Source organism: Thunnus maccoyii, chromosome 23 (genome assembly GCF_910596095.1).
Source record: "Thunnus maccoyii chromosome 23, fThuMac1.1, whole genome shotgun sequence".
Taxonomy (NCBI): Eukaryota; Metazoa; Chordata; class Actinopteri; order Scombriformes; family Scombridae; genus Thunnus; species Thunnus maccoyii.
Window position 1 is genome coordinate 3,052,763 of NC_056555.1, and position 18,487 is coordinate 3,071,249.

Genomic DNA, 18,487 nt, shown 5'->3' on the forward strand with positions numbered 1-18,487 from the left:
AACCACATTCCATTACACTGTCTCTATGCAGCTATGATGTGCCTATGATGACTTATAATGTGTCAGAGGTGTATTGAATCTCTCTATGAGGATCAATACATCATGTAAAGGAGCAGTGTTACTGATATTTTAACACTCTCATTTGAAAATCTTAATAGTTAAGGTCTCAGTATGCTTCAAATACCTCAGGTCTAAAGGCAAAGTGTTGGCTGGTCAGAATGGCCACACTCGAAGGGACACAATGAACTGTACAAATAGGGATAACAGCACACACTTTCACAGTCTTTTCTTTGATGTCAGATGCATTCATGGTGTTGTACTGAAAACTGATGAAAGTAGTAGCGTGAAGAATGAAAAAAAAAGAAAAAAAAGAAACTGAAAACCTGCTCACTTTCTCACCTCCACACACCTGGTCAATCCCTGCCTGAGGCCGAGGTGACTGTTGCATTGTCTGTAAAGTAACAAAACTTGCCGGATGCAGTCCTCCAATTCTAATGCCAGAAAAGCAGTTTTGGATGCTGTTAGACGATCAAACAAGCATACTGAGGCCTTCGGCGTTGGCTATCATTTGAAATTGTATACTAGTGCAGATACCATACCTGAGTTACCTTTGATTCTTCTCTTTGACAAATATAAACATTTTTCTACAAAACCTTTTTCTCATTTGACAGAAGAAGGCACAGTTTTGTCTGAGCACATGCAGCCTAACAAGAACTTTGACTGAATAAAGTAGTTTAAAACTGGCATAGTTCTGATTTACATCAGTATGTAAAATAGATAACAAATCTGACCAGACATTCAATGTCAAGTTTTGATACTTGACTTTTCTCAAAACTTTGTGCAATGGACACATTTCAGTTGGTACCAAAAAGTATTTATGATCCTGAATCAGCAGTTAAGAATGAGTATGGCTGGGTAGCAAACCTAAAGTCCATGTTTTCTCTAATTCTTTCCCACCATTTTCATCTTTTCTCAACAAAGATGCAATTTATTTCGGAGGGAAACAATCTGTCTTTTTATATTCTGTAGTTTAAACCCATCAGAGACCTTTGTATACAGCATTACAACCTCAAAATGCATCATCAGCTGAATTATAAAATTAAAAGAAAAAAAAAAGAAAACAGACTTGATTAGGGCTGTTTTCTGCATCAGCAAGCCTCCATTTGGACATTTTCCCTCACTTAGAAACAGTGTGTGGGCTGCCCTCTTTTCCTAACGCTGCAACATAATATCATTTATAACACAATCCCACCCTGTTCTGGATGCTGGCCACGGCTCCTCCAACACAAAACAGCGCCAAACTGAGCGCAGCAGACCCGCCCTCCTGGAGCACAGCATGATGCGAAACACGCCGTGTTTTCCCATCCACAACTTTAAATCCCCTCCCTCCATCCTAACTAACCCACATTGCACCCCTCCTTCTCCGCTGCCATCAAAGTGAAAGTCCTAAAAAAAAGCTGCAAAACAAGTTCCAGATAAACCCTCTCTGTGTCTACTTTTGGCTCCGTGTCATCTGAATTTCTTTACTCCTTAAACCTGTATTTGTATCAACAGTGTAGTGTGGAGTGTGGAGAGATTTGCTGGGACAAGCTCAGTGTGCAGCTGGCCAGCCAGGCTGCTCTTCCTGCTGTAACTCTATATAAATATTTATTATGGGAGCTGAGACTTGAAGAAGGCACATAATGGAAACCTGTAGGCTGTCGAGAAATCTCTATAATATTCCTAGAATCCCCCCACAGGCGTCTATTGTGAATTAATAGCGACCGCTGTACACTTGGTATTTTCTGTCTCATATGAAGCCGCTATAATAATCTAATAAAGTATTATGTTGAGAAATATTAAGATTGTGTTATTCTAAAGTTGCCTGTGAGGCTGCAACAGCTTATTTCCATAAGCGGACAGCTGCATGACGTCAGCTTTAATAGCTTGTTTATATCGCTTTCATAGGAGAGATAGTTCGCAACTGGCCTCTTACGTCGGGTTAATGGCGATAACAAGGCGGGTAAACCAGCATAAAGTGTTTGTTTTCGGTGAAAACGGCGGACTTGTGAAAGCAGAGGGAACTTACTTGAAGGTGAGGATGCACAGCGGTCTGTAGGACTTGTGGCTCGTGTTGTCCGCCATCCTCTTGCCCCAGAAGTCGTTGCTGAAGATGTTTCTGAGGCTGGAGCCTGGTCGGACGTCCGGGTTGTTGATGATAGCCCAAACATCGTCGTGCACCAACTCCCCGCGGAGAGAGTTGCTGTAGCACAGGGCGCACAGGGCGGCCAGTACAGCGTAGCGACCCGCAGCCAACACCACCTCCGGCCGGACGCTCACCCGCGGCTGCTGGCGGGATTTTTTCTCCCGTGCCGGCGCTGTCATGTCGGTCCTGGCTTCCCCCGCGGCTCCGCTGGGCTGAGGATGGAACTGGGACCACCGGAGGATACGTCCATCCCGCTCGGCAGGTAGCGGCTGTGTGTGCGGTGAATTGCTGGGACAGTGTGGATGTGTTGTGCTGCCTTCAGGTGCGGTTCGTGAACGTCGGACTACGGCGTACTCCAGTGTCTGACGGACAACCTGTCAGAGTATTTACTTTTGTCAATTGTGGAGTTCACATTTCTGCAGACATTTTGTAATACAAACTGTAGGCTATTTTTTTTTAACAGTAGTTAGATTAGCAAGGCCTATTGGTTGACTGCCATATATTATTTACATGTCTGTTTTTGATCTTTTGTAAAATAATAACCAAATGAGCATAAGAAGAAAAGAGTGTGGAAAATCTTAACTGAAGGTCCACTTACTTTTCTTCCAGAAAGCAGCTTTTTTCAGAAAGAAAGAAAAAATGCTTTTGAAAAACCTAGTAGATTAAGTAGACCTTGAGTTATTTTTTTTATTGTCAATAAACTAAACTTGATTAGCATAAATGCCACAGTGGCTAACAAAAAAGCCTTTTAAAGAAATGTTTACGACTCAAGTTTGTAAACCAACCTAGCTAGACTATTTCTTCCTATGAGTGTCAACCATGAATTTATTATAAGAGTGGGATACTGTGCCACTGCTCAGCCTTGCAGCCAATTTTTCCCCACTTTTCACTCGCAGTATTGCAACGATAAATACTCGCATTTTCCCCATAGACCACCATTGTAAAAGAGACGTCTATAAAACTTTTGACCAGACACCTCAAACTGCAAACAATATCAATTATGACTCTTTCTGTTATGCATTTTTGATCCATATAAGTTTTATATTTGTTAAACTTTCCTCGAGTTGAGAAAAGCAATTTAAAAATCCATGATGTCATCACAGTGTAAAGTCTGTGGGCCAAGCAGGAACTCGCAGGCAGGACCAGTGGGAGAAACACCACTGCACATATTCAGTGGGCCACACAACGCAGGAGCAAACCCAGAAGCCAAAAACTTTTTTTGGCGTACGTGCAGGCAGGCAATTATTGGACTGAATGGGCACCATTTTCAGTTCGGTATCCAGCTCTTATACTAGGTCCATGGTTTCAACCATTGACTGTAGACATCGTGACACCTCCCCAAACGTGAAGCCAAAACCTCTCAATCGCCCCCTGCTGGCTGGCTACAATATACGTCATAAGTCCCGCCCCCTCCATGTTAGCGGATGGGACATGAGCCAAACTAAATAATCAAAGTACACATCAAATACATTTTTCCCAAAAATAGGTTCTGTCAGTTTAGGTAGTTCTTATCATGCTGATGTATGTCCAAGTGCTCATTTTTCTGATAACTTTGTTTTTATTTTATTTATTTTAATTAGTTATTTGATGATATAAAATAGAGGTGAGACGTCATGATTGACAGCTGTGACAGCCGCTCTCAAACCTCTATCAGGCAGCAGGACGGCTGAGGGGGCGTGTCCTGCGATCGTCATCCGGCTGCCCAACTCTACTGCGCAGACTCTGGCTCCAAATGACATCACACAAGGAAGATGGCAGCTCCCTGGAAGGAGATATTTTGGCTTCACTTTAGCAAAAACAATTTCCTTGTTGTGAAGTTATTATTATCGTTATGAATTTGAAGTTGCTTTTAATACAGTAAGAATAAACCACTGCAAAATGATTTTTCTGAAGAAGGAAAATAAGCCTGGGAATACTAGAAAATTGTAAGAGTATGAAGGAAAACACCCGTCAAGGACTGATAAAAAACACTGGAGTCTTTGGGAAGGAAACATAGAGAAGGAAAGGGATGATGAAGGAGATGATGAGATATGGCATTTGGATGTACGAGCTTATGTAGAGTACTTGAAAGCAACATCAGCAATGAGAACCCGCCTGCGAACGCATGCGCAGGAGGGCGCTGCCTCCCCGGGCCGACAGTAACATCAGCAGCAGAAAATCAATGCAGCCCGGCAGAAACTGCATGAGCGCATGATTGCGATGGCACAGACTTGACCTTTTTCTCCGCACACCGAGCGATAATAAACTAACGAGTCCGACAGGAGGAGGAGGGGTGACAGTGAGCAAGTGACAGGAGAGCAAGGAGACACATGCAGGATGCTCCTGTAGGAGAAGTAAACATTAACATGTTATGGGCCCCTGCCGTGCATGCGCGCATCCAAAAGGTGTGTATGTGGGTGCAAGTACAGGTATTGATTACTATGAGTGCTTATGTTCTGTATGTTACAAACTGCTGTGCATCAGCTGCATTGTTAGAAGCCACAAATCCTGTTTTGTTGTTTACTCTTTAATTACTTTACAATAAAAACCTTATTTTTGAACTTGTGCCAGTAGAAACTAGTCCAACTGTCTGTTAAGATTCTCAGCCATCCAGGCCATGGTTATCCAAGGGAGGTTGAATCGAGGGCAGCTGGACTTGGTTGTAGATACTTAAAGACGTTTCGCCTCTCATCCAAGGGGCTTCCTTTCATCCCTTCTCCTGGGAAGGGATGAAAGGACAGCATTGTAGATGGCTTATCCCCCACCTACAATGTTGTCCTTTCATCCCTTCCCAGGAGACTTAACAACCATTCACATTTGGCCTCATGTGACAACTCCAACGACTGTAGTGTACACCTGGCCTCAGATGACTCCAACAACTCTTAACAACTGTCATTACAACAGCCAGGAGCACTAACGAACCAAGTGGTATCAATGACCTTGATAATGACCCCACAGAGCTTAAATACTTTGTACTCCCTGCCAGTCAGTTAGAAATGAAGAAGCCCCCTTGGATGAAAGGCGAAACTTCATCAGGTATCTACAACCAAGTTCAGTTGCCCTCGAATCAACCCTCCTTGGACAAGCTGTGTTAGTCTCTACTACACTGGGTGTCTGCGTACATGGATAGACAGCTGATGAACTTAATGTCACACAGTTAAGTTTAAGGACACAGAGGTTATGTTCTCTGTGTTTCCTCTGAGAAGTTGATGGTTTGAGCAGCTGGAGGAGAGTAACATCTTTAAAAACTTGGCAGGTATGTTATAAGCTGATTCCAACCACCAGTGTAAAAATAAAGGGAATCAAAAGAATAACAGATTATTTCATAAATATCATAAATATCAGAGACAATCTATTGATTTTGAGACTGTGGAAGTGTTACATCCAACAAAATAGGTGCCAGTCCTGAGAGCAGCTCTACATCATGTTCTGCACACGTTAAGCCCTGAATAACAACATCATGAACATGTCACAGAATTAACCAACAACCATTTTGATCATTTATCAAGCAGTTAAGTGATAATCATACAAAAACATTCTCTTCCAGTTTATTAAATGTGAGGATTTGCTGCTTTTTCTGTTTTGTGTTATATTGTAAATGAAATAGAACAAGTAATGTGTCCTTGAGTTTTGGGAAATCTTTGATTGGTACTTTTCACTATTTCCTGTTATTTAATACACTAAACAAATAATCGATCATTAGAAAAAAAGTCAACAGATTAATTGATAGTTGCAAAATGAGAACAAATTTGAATTAACATCTCTTTAACACATTAAAAGCTTCGCAAAGATAGGATTTATTGCAGAGCTGTTGCATTGGATTCCATTCAATTGTGCAGGTGTACCTAATAAACTCATGGAATCTTACTCTGTCAGTACTCAGTAACGTATGTTTATCTCAGTGTTCAGAAAAATCTCTTTTGCTCTCTTGGCTTCTCTTGCATTTGTTTCCCCGGGAATTGGGATCATTTTACAGAGCAGAAGTGAGAGAGGTTTGAGAGAGAGACGACGAGATGGAGTGGCTGTGAGAGAGAGCCTGAGGGCAGACAGCAGAGAGTCAGTCAACAACATGCTGAACATCTGGCCTGACCATCTCATTGCGATTCCTGTTGCGTGGTGGCCAGCTGGTCACTGAGTGCTCGGCCTCCTGCTCCGAAACAGAGCTCATTTCAGTCTGAGGCGCCACGGCACACTGCAGCAGCTGCTCACGCTGAAAAAATACTGACCTTCTCTCTCCTTCTTTCTTACCTCTACTCCTGTTCAAACACCTGAAAAACCTGACAATAAAAAGGACAATTCCGTAGAGTCCTGCAGTAACTGCTAATCTGGTTTAGATTTTATTGAGGTTGTCAGGTGGATATTTTTTATATTTACAATGAAACAAATCTGTAACGTGAAAGATTTCAGCGCTCGTATCAACCCTTGTTTTACCAGTAGCTTGGTTCCAGACTGAATTTTTTCAGTGATTCCAATAGGTCTTCGTAAGCAGGATTACGAATAAAGACGACAAATGGTGACAAAACTGCTCCTACTGCAACTAGCAAATTGTAGCTGCTTCCTTGCATCAGCATGCTGGAAACATCACTCGCTATTGACTGGCGTGGGCAAAATAACCTCCTCTCCCAAACAGAACAAAACTAACACAAACATGACATCAGACTGAATAATGAATTTAAAGATCCCCTCCAGACATATATTAAGACAAAAAAATATTTAGCTTGGAACAGTAATGTGTGTCTGATATGGTTTCTCAATGGAAAAAAAGGTATAATTACCACATTAAAACCCTTAAACTTACGTCTACTCCTTCTCCCTCATTGAAAATTCCAGATTTTTAATCAATAATTTCAAAAGTGTAAATTCAAATCTGACTTTTAATGAGCACACTTTCCACTTTCAGCAGATGAATGTGAAAACAGCCTTCTAGTGTCAAACTCTGTTCATACTTCACTCTGCACAGTGACGCTCCAACATCAAACTGAAGCAACAAGAAGTAAAAAACATATTTTTGAGTGGAGGGGTACTTTTTAAAAAATGGTAATTCTGTTATCAGCACGAGGCAGCTCTCCCAACATAAAAGCTCTGATAAACCCACTATACACTACCTGATATGCAACAAATGACAGACAAAGTTAGTGATTAGCTGGTAAACACAATGGAGCATTTAGTAACTAAAGAGACATATTTTTCTTAGCAGCTGGTGCAGAACAAAATAAAGCTAAAAGGAGGGTAAATATTGGACTTATATTCATTAAGTGGATAAACCATACTTGAAGTGAATTTGCTCCCTGTGTATTGGATGTATAAATATGCGATTATAACAAATTTTAAGACAATAAAGGGGCTGTGGGTTTAGCAGTTTTTTGTGGAGTTCTTCTGCCCCCAAGTGGCCAAGAAATCCTTCAAATGTTCAGAAAAATGGAAACTTGAACATGTATATTTGCATGACTACTGGACAAGGCCATCTGCTAAGGAAAATCATGTGACACTATTGAAAGCTCTAGAACAGCTACTGACTGGACTTTGTGGTGAGATTGTTTACCCAAAAGCTCAACATCACTTATTGGGGCAATTGTACAGTTGGTATTTATTATTCTGCTATTTTGTCTAGCCTGCAGTGTATTATATTGAAAGCACATTGTCAAAAGCTCATAAACAGATTTACAATTGTGATGAAATATTCTAAAGTCAAGATTCACTTACTGGCTTTTTTGGAAGCGTTTTAGCTCATCCCAGCTTATCCCTTCCTCAGCGAATGGAACTTCACATGACCAAAGTCCCATACTTGTCAAGTGACGACACCTGGTAGTTTGGGCTTGAGCAAACAATAATCTGTTGCATCCGCTTTGTTTTACATTAAACTAATAGAAATGGAGCTTGATTGAAATATGAGATGGAGGTTTTTGCCCTTAACATTCTCCATATGCACTTCTTCACAACCACTGATGGTACAGATTGTAACTGTGACAGAAATCGTGGCATTTTTGTAAAAGATAGCAGGTAACACAAGGCCCTGGCTGGCATATACAGTCTGGATCTTCTATTTTTCACAGATGATAAATACCACTCGTTTTATAATGTTTTGTTTGTACAGGAAATGACTAATGGAGCATGCACATGCTTTTGCAGTAGCTATGGTGTGTGTGTGTAAAGCTGAGTGACTGGTTGTTGCAGTCGGGTCAGCAGGTCCACGAGGGGCACTGGAGCAATACAGGCTGACAGACCTCCTGCTATCCATGACTGCTGCTTGTACAAGTTGGTTCTCTGCTCTGCTACACACACAAACACACACTTGGAGAACTTACCAAAGGCAAGTTCCAGGGGTTATAAAAGGAGGGGTTATTAGAGGGGCTTGGGGTGGTTACAGAACAAACTCCTATCCCAAGGAGCTACAGTATGTACGGATCACTTTCATATCTATGGATTTAAACATATCTTTTCGCCTAATATTTGCATGGTGTTCAGTTTGAGCACACTTTAAAGTCCAACTGAAAATAAACAGCTTTATTTGTCTGTAACAACAGCATATACCATACATACATATCTGCTCTATAAACCAAAAAGGGAGAAACACATATCTTATATATCATATATTTTCGGTTTCATGATGTCACCCCCTATCTTTGCATTTATTCATCAGAATACCTTTAGTTCCCCATCTAAGTAGATGGAGAATGTGTTTCCATACAGCTTGATCTATCATCAGTGTTTTATCACGGGCAGCGCAGATGGTCACACTGAGCCTGATTGCATCCTGCTACACAACACAAGAGTCAGACTCTGAACAACAACCCACATTAGCTTTCCTGCTAAAGTCTCCTTCTTGTCGTACTTACAAACGAGGGACGTGTAGATGACGTCAGAGGGGTTGGGGCTCAAATTCATAAAAGCAATTTTTGCAAATAATTAAATAAATATATGCTTAGAATGACTACTTTTGCAACACTGTTAAAGGGATATTAAAATGTATGTATTTAAGAAAAACCCATGGCTGAGGTTGGTTCAAACACTGCTACATGACAGTTAATTAATGATACATGCAAAGAAATGAAGTGTTTTTCAGTAGAGTTATGTTGCGTAGTGAATAAGTGTACTGAATCAGAGGAGGGAACCAGAGGAAAGAGAGGAAGGCGTTTTCTCTGGGGGAGCTCAAGACAAAATGCTCAGATGAAAGAGCAGCAGAGAGAGACAGTTGAGAGGAAGAGATGAAAGTTCAGACCAGCAGCCTTCAACACTCTTCTCCCTTCCTTTCATCTCCTTACACCCCATCTGGCCTGTTGCACTTCACCCAGCATTCCTCATCAGCATCATCATTAGGGCGAAACCTGCTCTGCTCCTGTCTGACACTTCGTCCTCCCAGGGTTGGTCAGCCTTGTGTTTTAATTCATCTGGCGGAGGAGAGAAACACCTGTACCCAGGTAGCCCCCCACAAGGCTGGATGTCCTTATCAAGCTATTGTCTGTACGCACAGCTTCTGTCATCACCACATCAGCTATTCAATGCTCTCTGTGAATCACAAGAGACCGACAGAGGGAGGAAAATGAAACACCTGCTCTCTTCATCTCCATCACTCTTCTTTGCTCTCAAGGCTCCCTGCTGAGCTACAAGAGGAACTGCCAGGAGGAACTATTTAGCATCAGGTGTTTGAAATATGAGCATCCCGCTAGAGCTGATTTCTGCATTTGTTTAAAGGGCTTTTGTGCTTTCAAGATCCCATGTGCTATTTATTATGGCGCCTAAACACTGCCAGAAACTGGAGGAACTCACTGTGAAACTGCTTGTTCCCTGAAAGACGACGACATAATCAACAAATGCCTCATGTTTTTTAAAAAAAATTCCATCAAGTAGATGTGTTCAGTACTCAATCCTGAAGTTGAACTGAGTGTAAGGAATGAATAGTCACTTACCAAAGCAGCGGCTCTTAGTGTTGGAGCTCAGATATTCAGCACATTATTTCCTGGTAAAAAGACTGTGAATGCAACGAAAACAGTTATGATGCAGTAACTGTTTTAAGTAGGTTCATGGTTAGCTACTGGTGAGCTACTGACCTTACAAACAGTGATTATACAGTTCTAGTTTTATACTGTGGACTGAGATCCATTTACCTTATCTGTTGACATCTATTTTGCATTTTATCTAATGTATGAAGTACATATTTAGTAAATGTTTTGTTTAAATATCTATAAAATCTTAATTTTCAGTCAAAACTGGATTAAAATTAACCACGCTAACTTTGAAGCTGTATGTAGTATCTCCCATAGCCAAACCTCCTTTTTCAACAACTTGACAGAGGTTTGGAGAAATGCAAGAATAAAAATCTGTTAGAAAAGGGAAGTGAAGTGACTGACCAATGTTACATTTCAAACTCATAAAATTACATTACACGAAAGTCACTTTTACCCAAGCAAAACCCAACTAAAGAGGAATTTTCGAATTCACAGTTAAGAGATTGACAGCCTCAGGATTGCCAAATGTCTTATTATCATGATTTTTTGAAGAAGATTTTCCCCAGACCTCCTCCACCATGATGCAGAAGACGTGCGGCTACACAATTGTTAGGTTACTTCCAAATACTATAGTTTAAATCTTTAAAACTTCTCTCTTAACTGTCTGATGGCCAAATACAGACATCCTTTCTTCTCGATACCAATTGATGCCCATAATCAGGATAGAGTTAAAAGATTGATCACTTTTAAAGCCAGACCCAAGCTGCAGACTGACATTTTAACTATCAACTGTGTGAGCCAGTGCTGACATATTCTGGTGACATTTGCTATTTTCAGTGTAAGATGAAGAAAAAAGGTGCTTCTCCATCTTTCCCAGTCTCTGAAATGACCTTTCTGAGATCAGGACTTTCTTTTAAGTTGTCTTCAATCGTATTTTTACACACTGACATTTTAGTGACTGAATTGTAATTTTTTGCTTTTCTTTTAACTCGGATGTGATCTTTTATTGTGGTTTTTATCTTCCATCTTATGTTACACATGGTGAAATACTTAGTTTTCGCTTATTAAGTCTCAATCTACCACCACTGAAGTACGCACTCTATGTATTCTATTATCACTTTATTTTATCTTATGTTTATTAACATTATTAAAAGGGTTTTATTTTCCCTCTTATGTACATTTAATAATAATAACTATTATTAATATTATTATTGTAGTTGCTTTGGTGTAACTTCTTTCATTTTGGATGTAAGTGACTAAATAATAAATGGCAGTGGCTGGAAGGAAGGGAACGAGCAGGCATCCTCCACTGTGGTATTTCATTTCATTATTACAGCTGGCTGGCTGATTGCCACCAAACGGCAATGGCACTCGTTACGACACAGCCTGACATCCCGAGCATAGGAGGCCTGTTAAATATTACCCATAGTGCTTTAGGTTGAATAGGCCATTAGAGAAAAGGGTGATTAGAGCAGCACTCAGCTATGAAGAGCACAGGGACGCCTGCACTTGATGAGCCCCTCAGGGGTACAGCACAGGGGACAGGCGGTCAAAGTGGCTGGACAAGGAAGACTGACACTTAATATGCAATCACATGGAGTGATTAACAAGGCTAATGCAATTAAGTGCTACATGAAGCAGGCTGCTAAGGAGATGACTGTATTGTAAAATAATAAATGCAGCCATTATGAAGTGAAGATGGTTGATAAGAGTTAGGGCCAAAGCAGCATTGTTTAATGGCCACCCCAGGAGTCATCTCCTCAGTTGAAGGACTGAAATGAATGCAGATTTAAGCATTGAGACAAAAGCATGAACTTGAAAATATGATTTATGAAACTACCACACAGCATCGGAATGAGCACTGCTTTGATCACTGATTAGATTCAGCTGCAGAAATTACTACCAGCCAACCAGTCCCTTATATACATTACATAGGCTACATATGAGAGATGCTAATTTATGTGGGTGTTACAAGTCTCAGCCTGTTGAGATGCAGCAATATCACTGTATCCCTCATGCAGTATAGACTAGGAAATAGCTAAATACTGCAGCTGGTTTTAAGGCTTTATCATAAGAAATGGTCTATGTGAAGTCCATACAGTCCAACCATGCAGGCATTCCCTATATAAAGAGGTTATGATGTAATTCACAGCCTACTTTTCATGCAAAATATTTTAGAACTTAAATATGAAAAGAAAAACGCATGTGGTTTTTCAGTCTATATCACACAATTCATTTTTTATGAATTCTGCAACTATAGCTCCAAGTCTTGAGATGCAAGAGTGCTGTCCAAGCTGTTTACAGCTACATTTAAAGGGGACATATTATGCTTTTTGTGGTTTTGTTATTTATATACTGTTATGATGTCGGATATCAATGTTAAACATGGTCAAAGTTTCAAAACTTGCAGTTAACATGTGTAGAGATGCTCCCTGCAAGTCAAAAGTCAGGGCTTCAACCTGCTCTCAATCCTTCATTTGCAAAGTTTTTTCTACCTTGCCAACGAGCTGACGTCAGCTAGTCATGCATGTCCGTAAACAGCCGTCCATTCTGTAGCCTTGGGTGCTATGGTTTTTCTATGTGTTGTTTGTGTTGTCCGTTCTCATATTTCAGATTGGATTTTGGTTCGAACATGTACGGATGGAGTTGAGAAGTTGATATTTCAAGAAAGGAACAAGAAAAAGTAGCCACTATAGTTTGTTTCATGGTTTGTTGACATAGCTTCCGGAGCTGGCTGAAGTCTGAAAAAACACTGGTATTGACACCCTTCAAATCAGTTTGAAAAAAATAGTAACATTTGACTAACCTGTGATAAATTAGAAATTAGACTCACCTGTGATAATTTGTCAGTGCCCACATGACTTAAATTAGCCAATGAATGATCGCTTTAATGCTTAAAAAAGCCATTTCTTATTTCCTGTTCCTTTTTCACGATGGTGAAGACATCAGAAGTGCTATTATCACCAAACATAAGACCTCTAAAGGGTACTAGGCCATCTCCAAAGACCTTGGTATCCCTGTTTCAACAGTGTGCAACGTTAGTAAGAAGTTTGCTAAGTGTGTAACTGTCAAGAACCTCCCTGGACATGGAGGGAAGAGGAAAATCAATGAGGAGCCTTCAAAGGTTGGTGCGAACTGTGGAAAAAACCCCACATAAAACATCCAGAGAGCTGAGGGCTGACCTGGAACAATCTGGAATCATGGTTTTAACACGTACCATACGCCGCACACTAAACCAAGAATTGCATTAGGGGTGAAGGCCAAGGGGACCCTGCTACTGAAAAAAAGACATAAAAAAGAACGACTGATCTTTGCCAAAGAGTACCAGGGCAAACCACAATCCTTCTGTGAAAATGTTCTGTGGACAGATGAAACCAAAATAGAGCTTTTTGGCAATGCAAACAAGCGATTTGTTTATAGACGACGAAATGAAGTGTATAAGGAAAAGAACACTACCTACAGTTAAGCATGGTGGAGGATCCATAATGTTGTGGGGCTGCTTTGCTGCCTCTGGTACTGAAGGCCTTGACTGTATTGAAGGAATCATTAAATCAGAGGATTACCAAGGGATTTTGGGGCTAAATGTGCTACCCAGTGTAAGACAACTAGGTTTGAGTCGAAGATTGTGGTTCTCCAGCATGATAAAGACCCAAAGCACACATCCAAAAGCACTCAAGAATGGTTGAAAAGGAAAAAATGTACTGTTTTAAACTGGCCAGCAATGAGTCCTGTTCTCAATCCTATTGAAAATCTTTGGAGAGAGCTGAAATCTGCCATTAGGGAAAGGAATCCTGCAAACATTTAAGAGCTTGAACAAATTGCAAAGGAAGAGTGGGAGAAACTATCAGCTGACAGGTGCAAGAAGCTCATAGATGGCTATAAGAAACGTTTGGAGGCAGTCATCGTTGCCAAAGGTTGTGCAACCAAATATTAAGGAAGGGTTAAGGGTTATAAAGGGAAGCCTTTATTACTGTCAAGTTTTATATATTCTCTTTCTTCTTTGAAATTACTACATATAAGTTGAATTTTTTTTTTTTGTTAAATTACTTTGGACATCCTATTAAAATATTCTGATGATACAAACTTTGTACATTTCCATTTATTTCTGAAGATATTCTTCATATTATTCTTCATTTCTGAAGAAAAAATTCAAGGGTGCCAATAATGGTGACCAGCATTGTATATGAAAAATGTCGCTTGTTGTCGCTCTGCCCTCATCTACCCTGTTTTCAGCTCTGATAAACCCAGCGTACACTACCAAACATCAGAAAACGATAGCAACTAGCTGGTGAACATAAAGGTGCACTGAGCAGCTAAAGAGCCAGATATTCTGTTGGTGTATAATAGAGCTAAATAGAAAGTGAATATTGAACTTACATCATCATATGGACTGAAATACAACTCAAAATGAATGCTAATGTTGCTCTATGTCTGTTTGCTAACATTAACAACTTCATAAGGTGATGTCAGTGTTTGTGTTTACAACTTGTCACACTGACAAGAGAAAAGAAAAAGTCAATGAAGGCAGCTTTAATACTAACTACTACTATGATTGTTTTATCTTTGTTAAATGAGGTGCTTTAGATTTTATACACAACTACTGAAGCTACTGCATCATGGGAAGGATTTGAACCTCAGTGCTTTTGCTAAATTTGCAATTGGAAAATAAAAACAGTCCATACTACAGAGAGAGACAGCAGGGTGGACAGCTGACATGCATGGTTCAGCACATCCTACCTAAAAGTTTCAACATACACGAATGTGCTCTACACAGCAGTCCCTGCAGGTGTAGGCACATACAGTATGCTGGTCATAAAGTTTGGGAGTTCCACACAGAGCAGATGACAACATTTATGTCACTCAAAACCTCCTGGCTATGTGGATGAGAAAAGTAGAATTTGGACTGAAGGGTTAGCAAGATGAAGGAACATCAGGGTCAAGGATGACTATAAAATCTGTACTGTGCTTTACTGTGGAGAATTCTAGTCATTTATGAGGTCATAGAATGTGAAATATTGATGTTCAAATCAATAACTAAGTATTTAATTAGCCTTAATTAGAATAAAGTCTGTGTTGCTAGGATCCTTTGTCAGCTTGAGCTCTGTGTGACGCACACACACACACACACACATACACACACACAGGAGTTGCATTAAAGATTATCAAAGGCAAAATCAAACAGTTTGCCAGTAGAGCACAGCAGGAAATGATTTTTCTGTGCCATGTTTTGAGGACACCAAAAAATTTCTGCAGTGCTGTCAAAACATGTCAAATTAGTTGAGTAAGAGCAGAATGTTAATTCACTGGGGGAATGAAAAGAAACAGTTTAAGAGTTGGCCTACCTTTCCACCCATGTGCCCCAAGCTATCCATGCATGTATGTGGGTCGCTGCCTCTGACAGATACACACCTCTCGGCTGAGAGGGTTTTCACGCAGCATACACAGTACAACACATAACTTCAGCTGTCATGGAGAAGGGCTTGTTAGACTTCAGCTCTCCTTCCTCATTTCAGAATGGGTTTGATGTAGGAATGCACGATATTATCGGCACGTCAACGGTATCGGCCGATAAAAGCTCTAAAATGAAATATCGATATGGGTGAATTCTGCCGATTATGAGCAGCCGATATGTCACCTTCTCCTCCGCTGCCTGACTGCGCTTCCCTCCACAGACTGTTTCACCCTGACGGTCCCAGTACTTCCTCCGCAGGCTCCACTTCACTCAAGCAGCCCGTCAGACCTGCTGCTTCTTCCCACTTTAACCTGAATAACAAACCGGGGCTCAGTGCCCCACATGGACTGTCGGGGCTAACGTTAGCTAAGAGGCTAACGCTAGCTGAGAGGCTAACGCTCCGCTAGCTAACGTTAGCCCAGGCTCTCCATGTGGATCCAACTGGACCACTGAGCCCGGTTTGTTATTCAGGTCAAAGTGGGAAGAAGCAGCAGGTCTGACGGGCTGCATCCACATACATGCATGGATAGGGGCTCGGTGCCCCACATGGACAGTCGGGGCTAACGTTAGCTGAGAGGCTAACGCTCCGCTAGCCTCTCAGCTAACGTTAGCCCAGGCTCTCCATGTGGATCCAACTGGACCACTGAGCCCCGGTTTGTTATTCAGGTTAAATTGGGAAGAAGCAGCAGGTCTGACGGGCTGCTTGAGTGAAGTGGAGCCTGCGGAGGAAGCACCGGGACCGTCAGGGTGAAACAGTCCGTCGAGGAGCTGCTATGTTCGGCTGCACAGATAGGAAACATTTCCGCGGACAGGATGTACCACTCTGTTTGAAAAAAAAAAAAAAAAAAAAAAAAAAAAAACTTCTTCTTTTTGGTTTATAACGGCGGTTGGCAACCAGCGTTTTAGGTGCATTACCGCCACCTTCTGGTCCGGGGTGTGGACCAGAGATTAAATCCTACACATTAATTCTGTCTGTCTAATAAACTCAATGAAAACTACTGCTCCACCCGCGTGGCAGGCTCATTAAAGTTTTAATGCTTAGCTACTGAACTCCAGTCTTCCTAAGTTCTTCCTTCATATATTGCCTTTCTTGATCATACTTAGTACAATCTATGCTTGCATGCATAATAGTCTCCTCAGCCAGCTGGAAAAAAAACGTGCATATATCGGTATCCGCATTGGCAATCGGCCACAATGAGTTGGAAACAGCGGCATATTGGATATCGGCAAAAAATCCAATATCATGCATCCCTAGTTTGATGGTTTGATGGTGGTCACACATAAGTTTCCAAAATGTAACTTTTCTAGAAAATTGAAGACATTTTTGAGAATTTCAGTAGTTGTGCATGCCATGCACACTTACTGTGATCATGAGTTAAGTCAACGTTTAGCAGGCTATTCATTCACCTCATCATCTCGTCACAAAATCCCATCATGATTATCAATTCTAAAATGGGTTTGAAAATGATAACATTTAACTTTTATGTTGACTTGGCTTAAAATTTAAAAAAATATCTATTTACATTAAGTTAATGATGACAGATTGGTTGTAGGGCTGGGTATCAAACCTCAACACTTTTTCAGGACTGAACAAAATGTGGCTGTAACATTATTAAAACTGTCAAGTACAAAGTTGGCAATGAATGTCTGCTCAGACTTGTAATCTTGTTTACTTTTCCTCTTTAATGGGATAGTTTCTAATTAATTTTAGACTGTAATTTAAATAGATTAGGTTTAGCTGCTTTTGTTTAGACAACATGTAACATGTAATGACTTTGGCTTCTTCTCTGAATGAAAGACTTGTAGGTATCAAAAAAATTGCTTTTTGATACTGGTGGTAAGTGTTTATTGAAAATTGAAAGTATTTTATTTTTCAATGCAGCTCTCACAAGACCTGCTGTGATTGTTAATGGTACTTTGTCAATAATGGGGAAATATACAGTATATATCTATGGAGCTAGTGTGCGAGGCACTAATTTTCTGCTAGTTCTACTTCCTCATGCACTACATGTGAATCTAAAAGACTTGTTTAACTTGTGTTATTTGTAATTTATTGTAGAGGCATCCTCATTGGGTATGAGAGGCCAAAGAAGCCCTGTTCTCTATTAACCTTCCTCTATCAGAGTTAACTGTGTTTGCGGTGGATGTGATGATTTTTTCACTGGTCCTTACTTTCCCTTCTGCAACTCTCCTCTTGATAACATCCACTGCATTTCTTCCTCCATCCCTCTTCTCCTGATGTGGGAATGCTCGTTACTGCTGCAGCAGCAGCCTCACTTGGCCTAGATATGTCAGCCAAAAAACACCTTCCACCAGCTGGTGTCATTCGCATGCAGGACAAATGATTACAAAGCTCACAGAGAGAGGGAGAGAGAGGGAGCGAGAAAGAGGGAGGGAGAGACAGAAAACTAATGATGGAGATACAAATCCCACCACTGCAGTGTGTATTCCAGCAATGCTTCATGACCAAGGAGCCACAGAGTGAGAATGTACACAAACACCAGTAAAGAAACCCATTGCTGACTACCCGCATCCCTTTACACCCCAAAACAACTCCTCTGTGCTTGGCTGTTCTTTGTTGTCCTGCACATACACTCACACAGGGATGAGGGAAAGCAGCAATACAACACGCAAGCCGCAACAGAACACAGACAGAATACCAACTCAGAGGGAAGGAAGGCCAGTGAGGTGATTGTATAAGAAAGAGACTGTGTACATAATTTAGAGAACAACAGAGGTAGCAACTCTCTATTAAAAGGACTGCACTAACTTTTGGGGTTTCACTGAGCATTAAAATCATCTCTGTCTCACAGCTCTGCAGAATAGTAAAGGCTCATAACAGTTATTTTTGCTAGTTTTAACAGCTTAACAGTTCAACATGACAACTCTATACTTGAATTACCTTGTAATGGAAATGAGGGTGGT

General features: G+C 40.8%; 1 protein-coding gene and 1 long non-coding RNA gene across 2 annotated transcripts in view; both read right to left on the bottom strand.

The window, feature by feature from the left end:
* tmtc1 (transmembrane O-mannosyltransferase targeting cadherins 1) overlaps positions 1 to 15,823 on the bottom strand; it is a 154,711-nt gene extending 138,888 nt beyond the window's left edge. The window contains exons 1-2 of the mRNA XM_042403387.1: positions 15,453 to 15,823; positions 2,069 to 2,559 (exon numbers count right to left, since the gene is read on the bottom strand). Of these exons, the coding sequence (XP_042259321.1) occupies positions 2,069 to 2,559; positions 15,453 to 15,482 (521 nt within the window). The 5' untranslated portion in view covers positions 15,483 to 15,823. The remainder of the gene's footprint in view (positions 1 to 2,068; positions 2,560 to 15,452) is intronic.
* LOC121890825 lies at positions 8,654 to 11,271 on the bottom strand. Its single transcript, XR_006093936.1, has 2 exons — positions 10,072 to 11,271; positions 8,654 to 9,670 (listed from the first exon to the last, which is right to left on the bottom strand). It is a non-coding gene; the product is annotated as an uncharacterized LOC121890825 (long non-coding RNA).
* Positions 15,824 to 18,487: the final 2,664 nt, after the last annotated feature.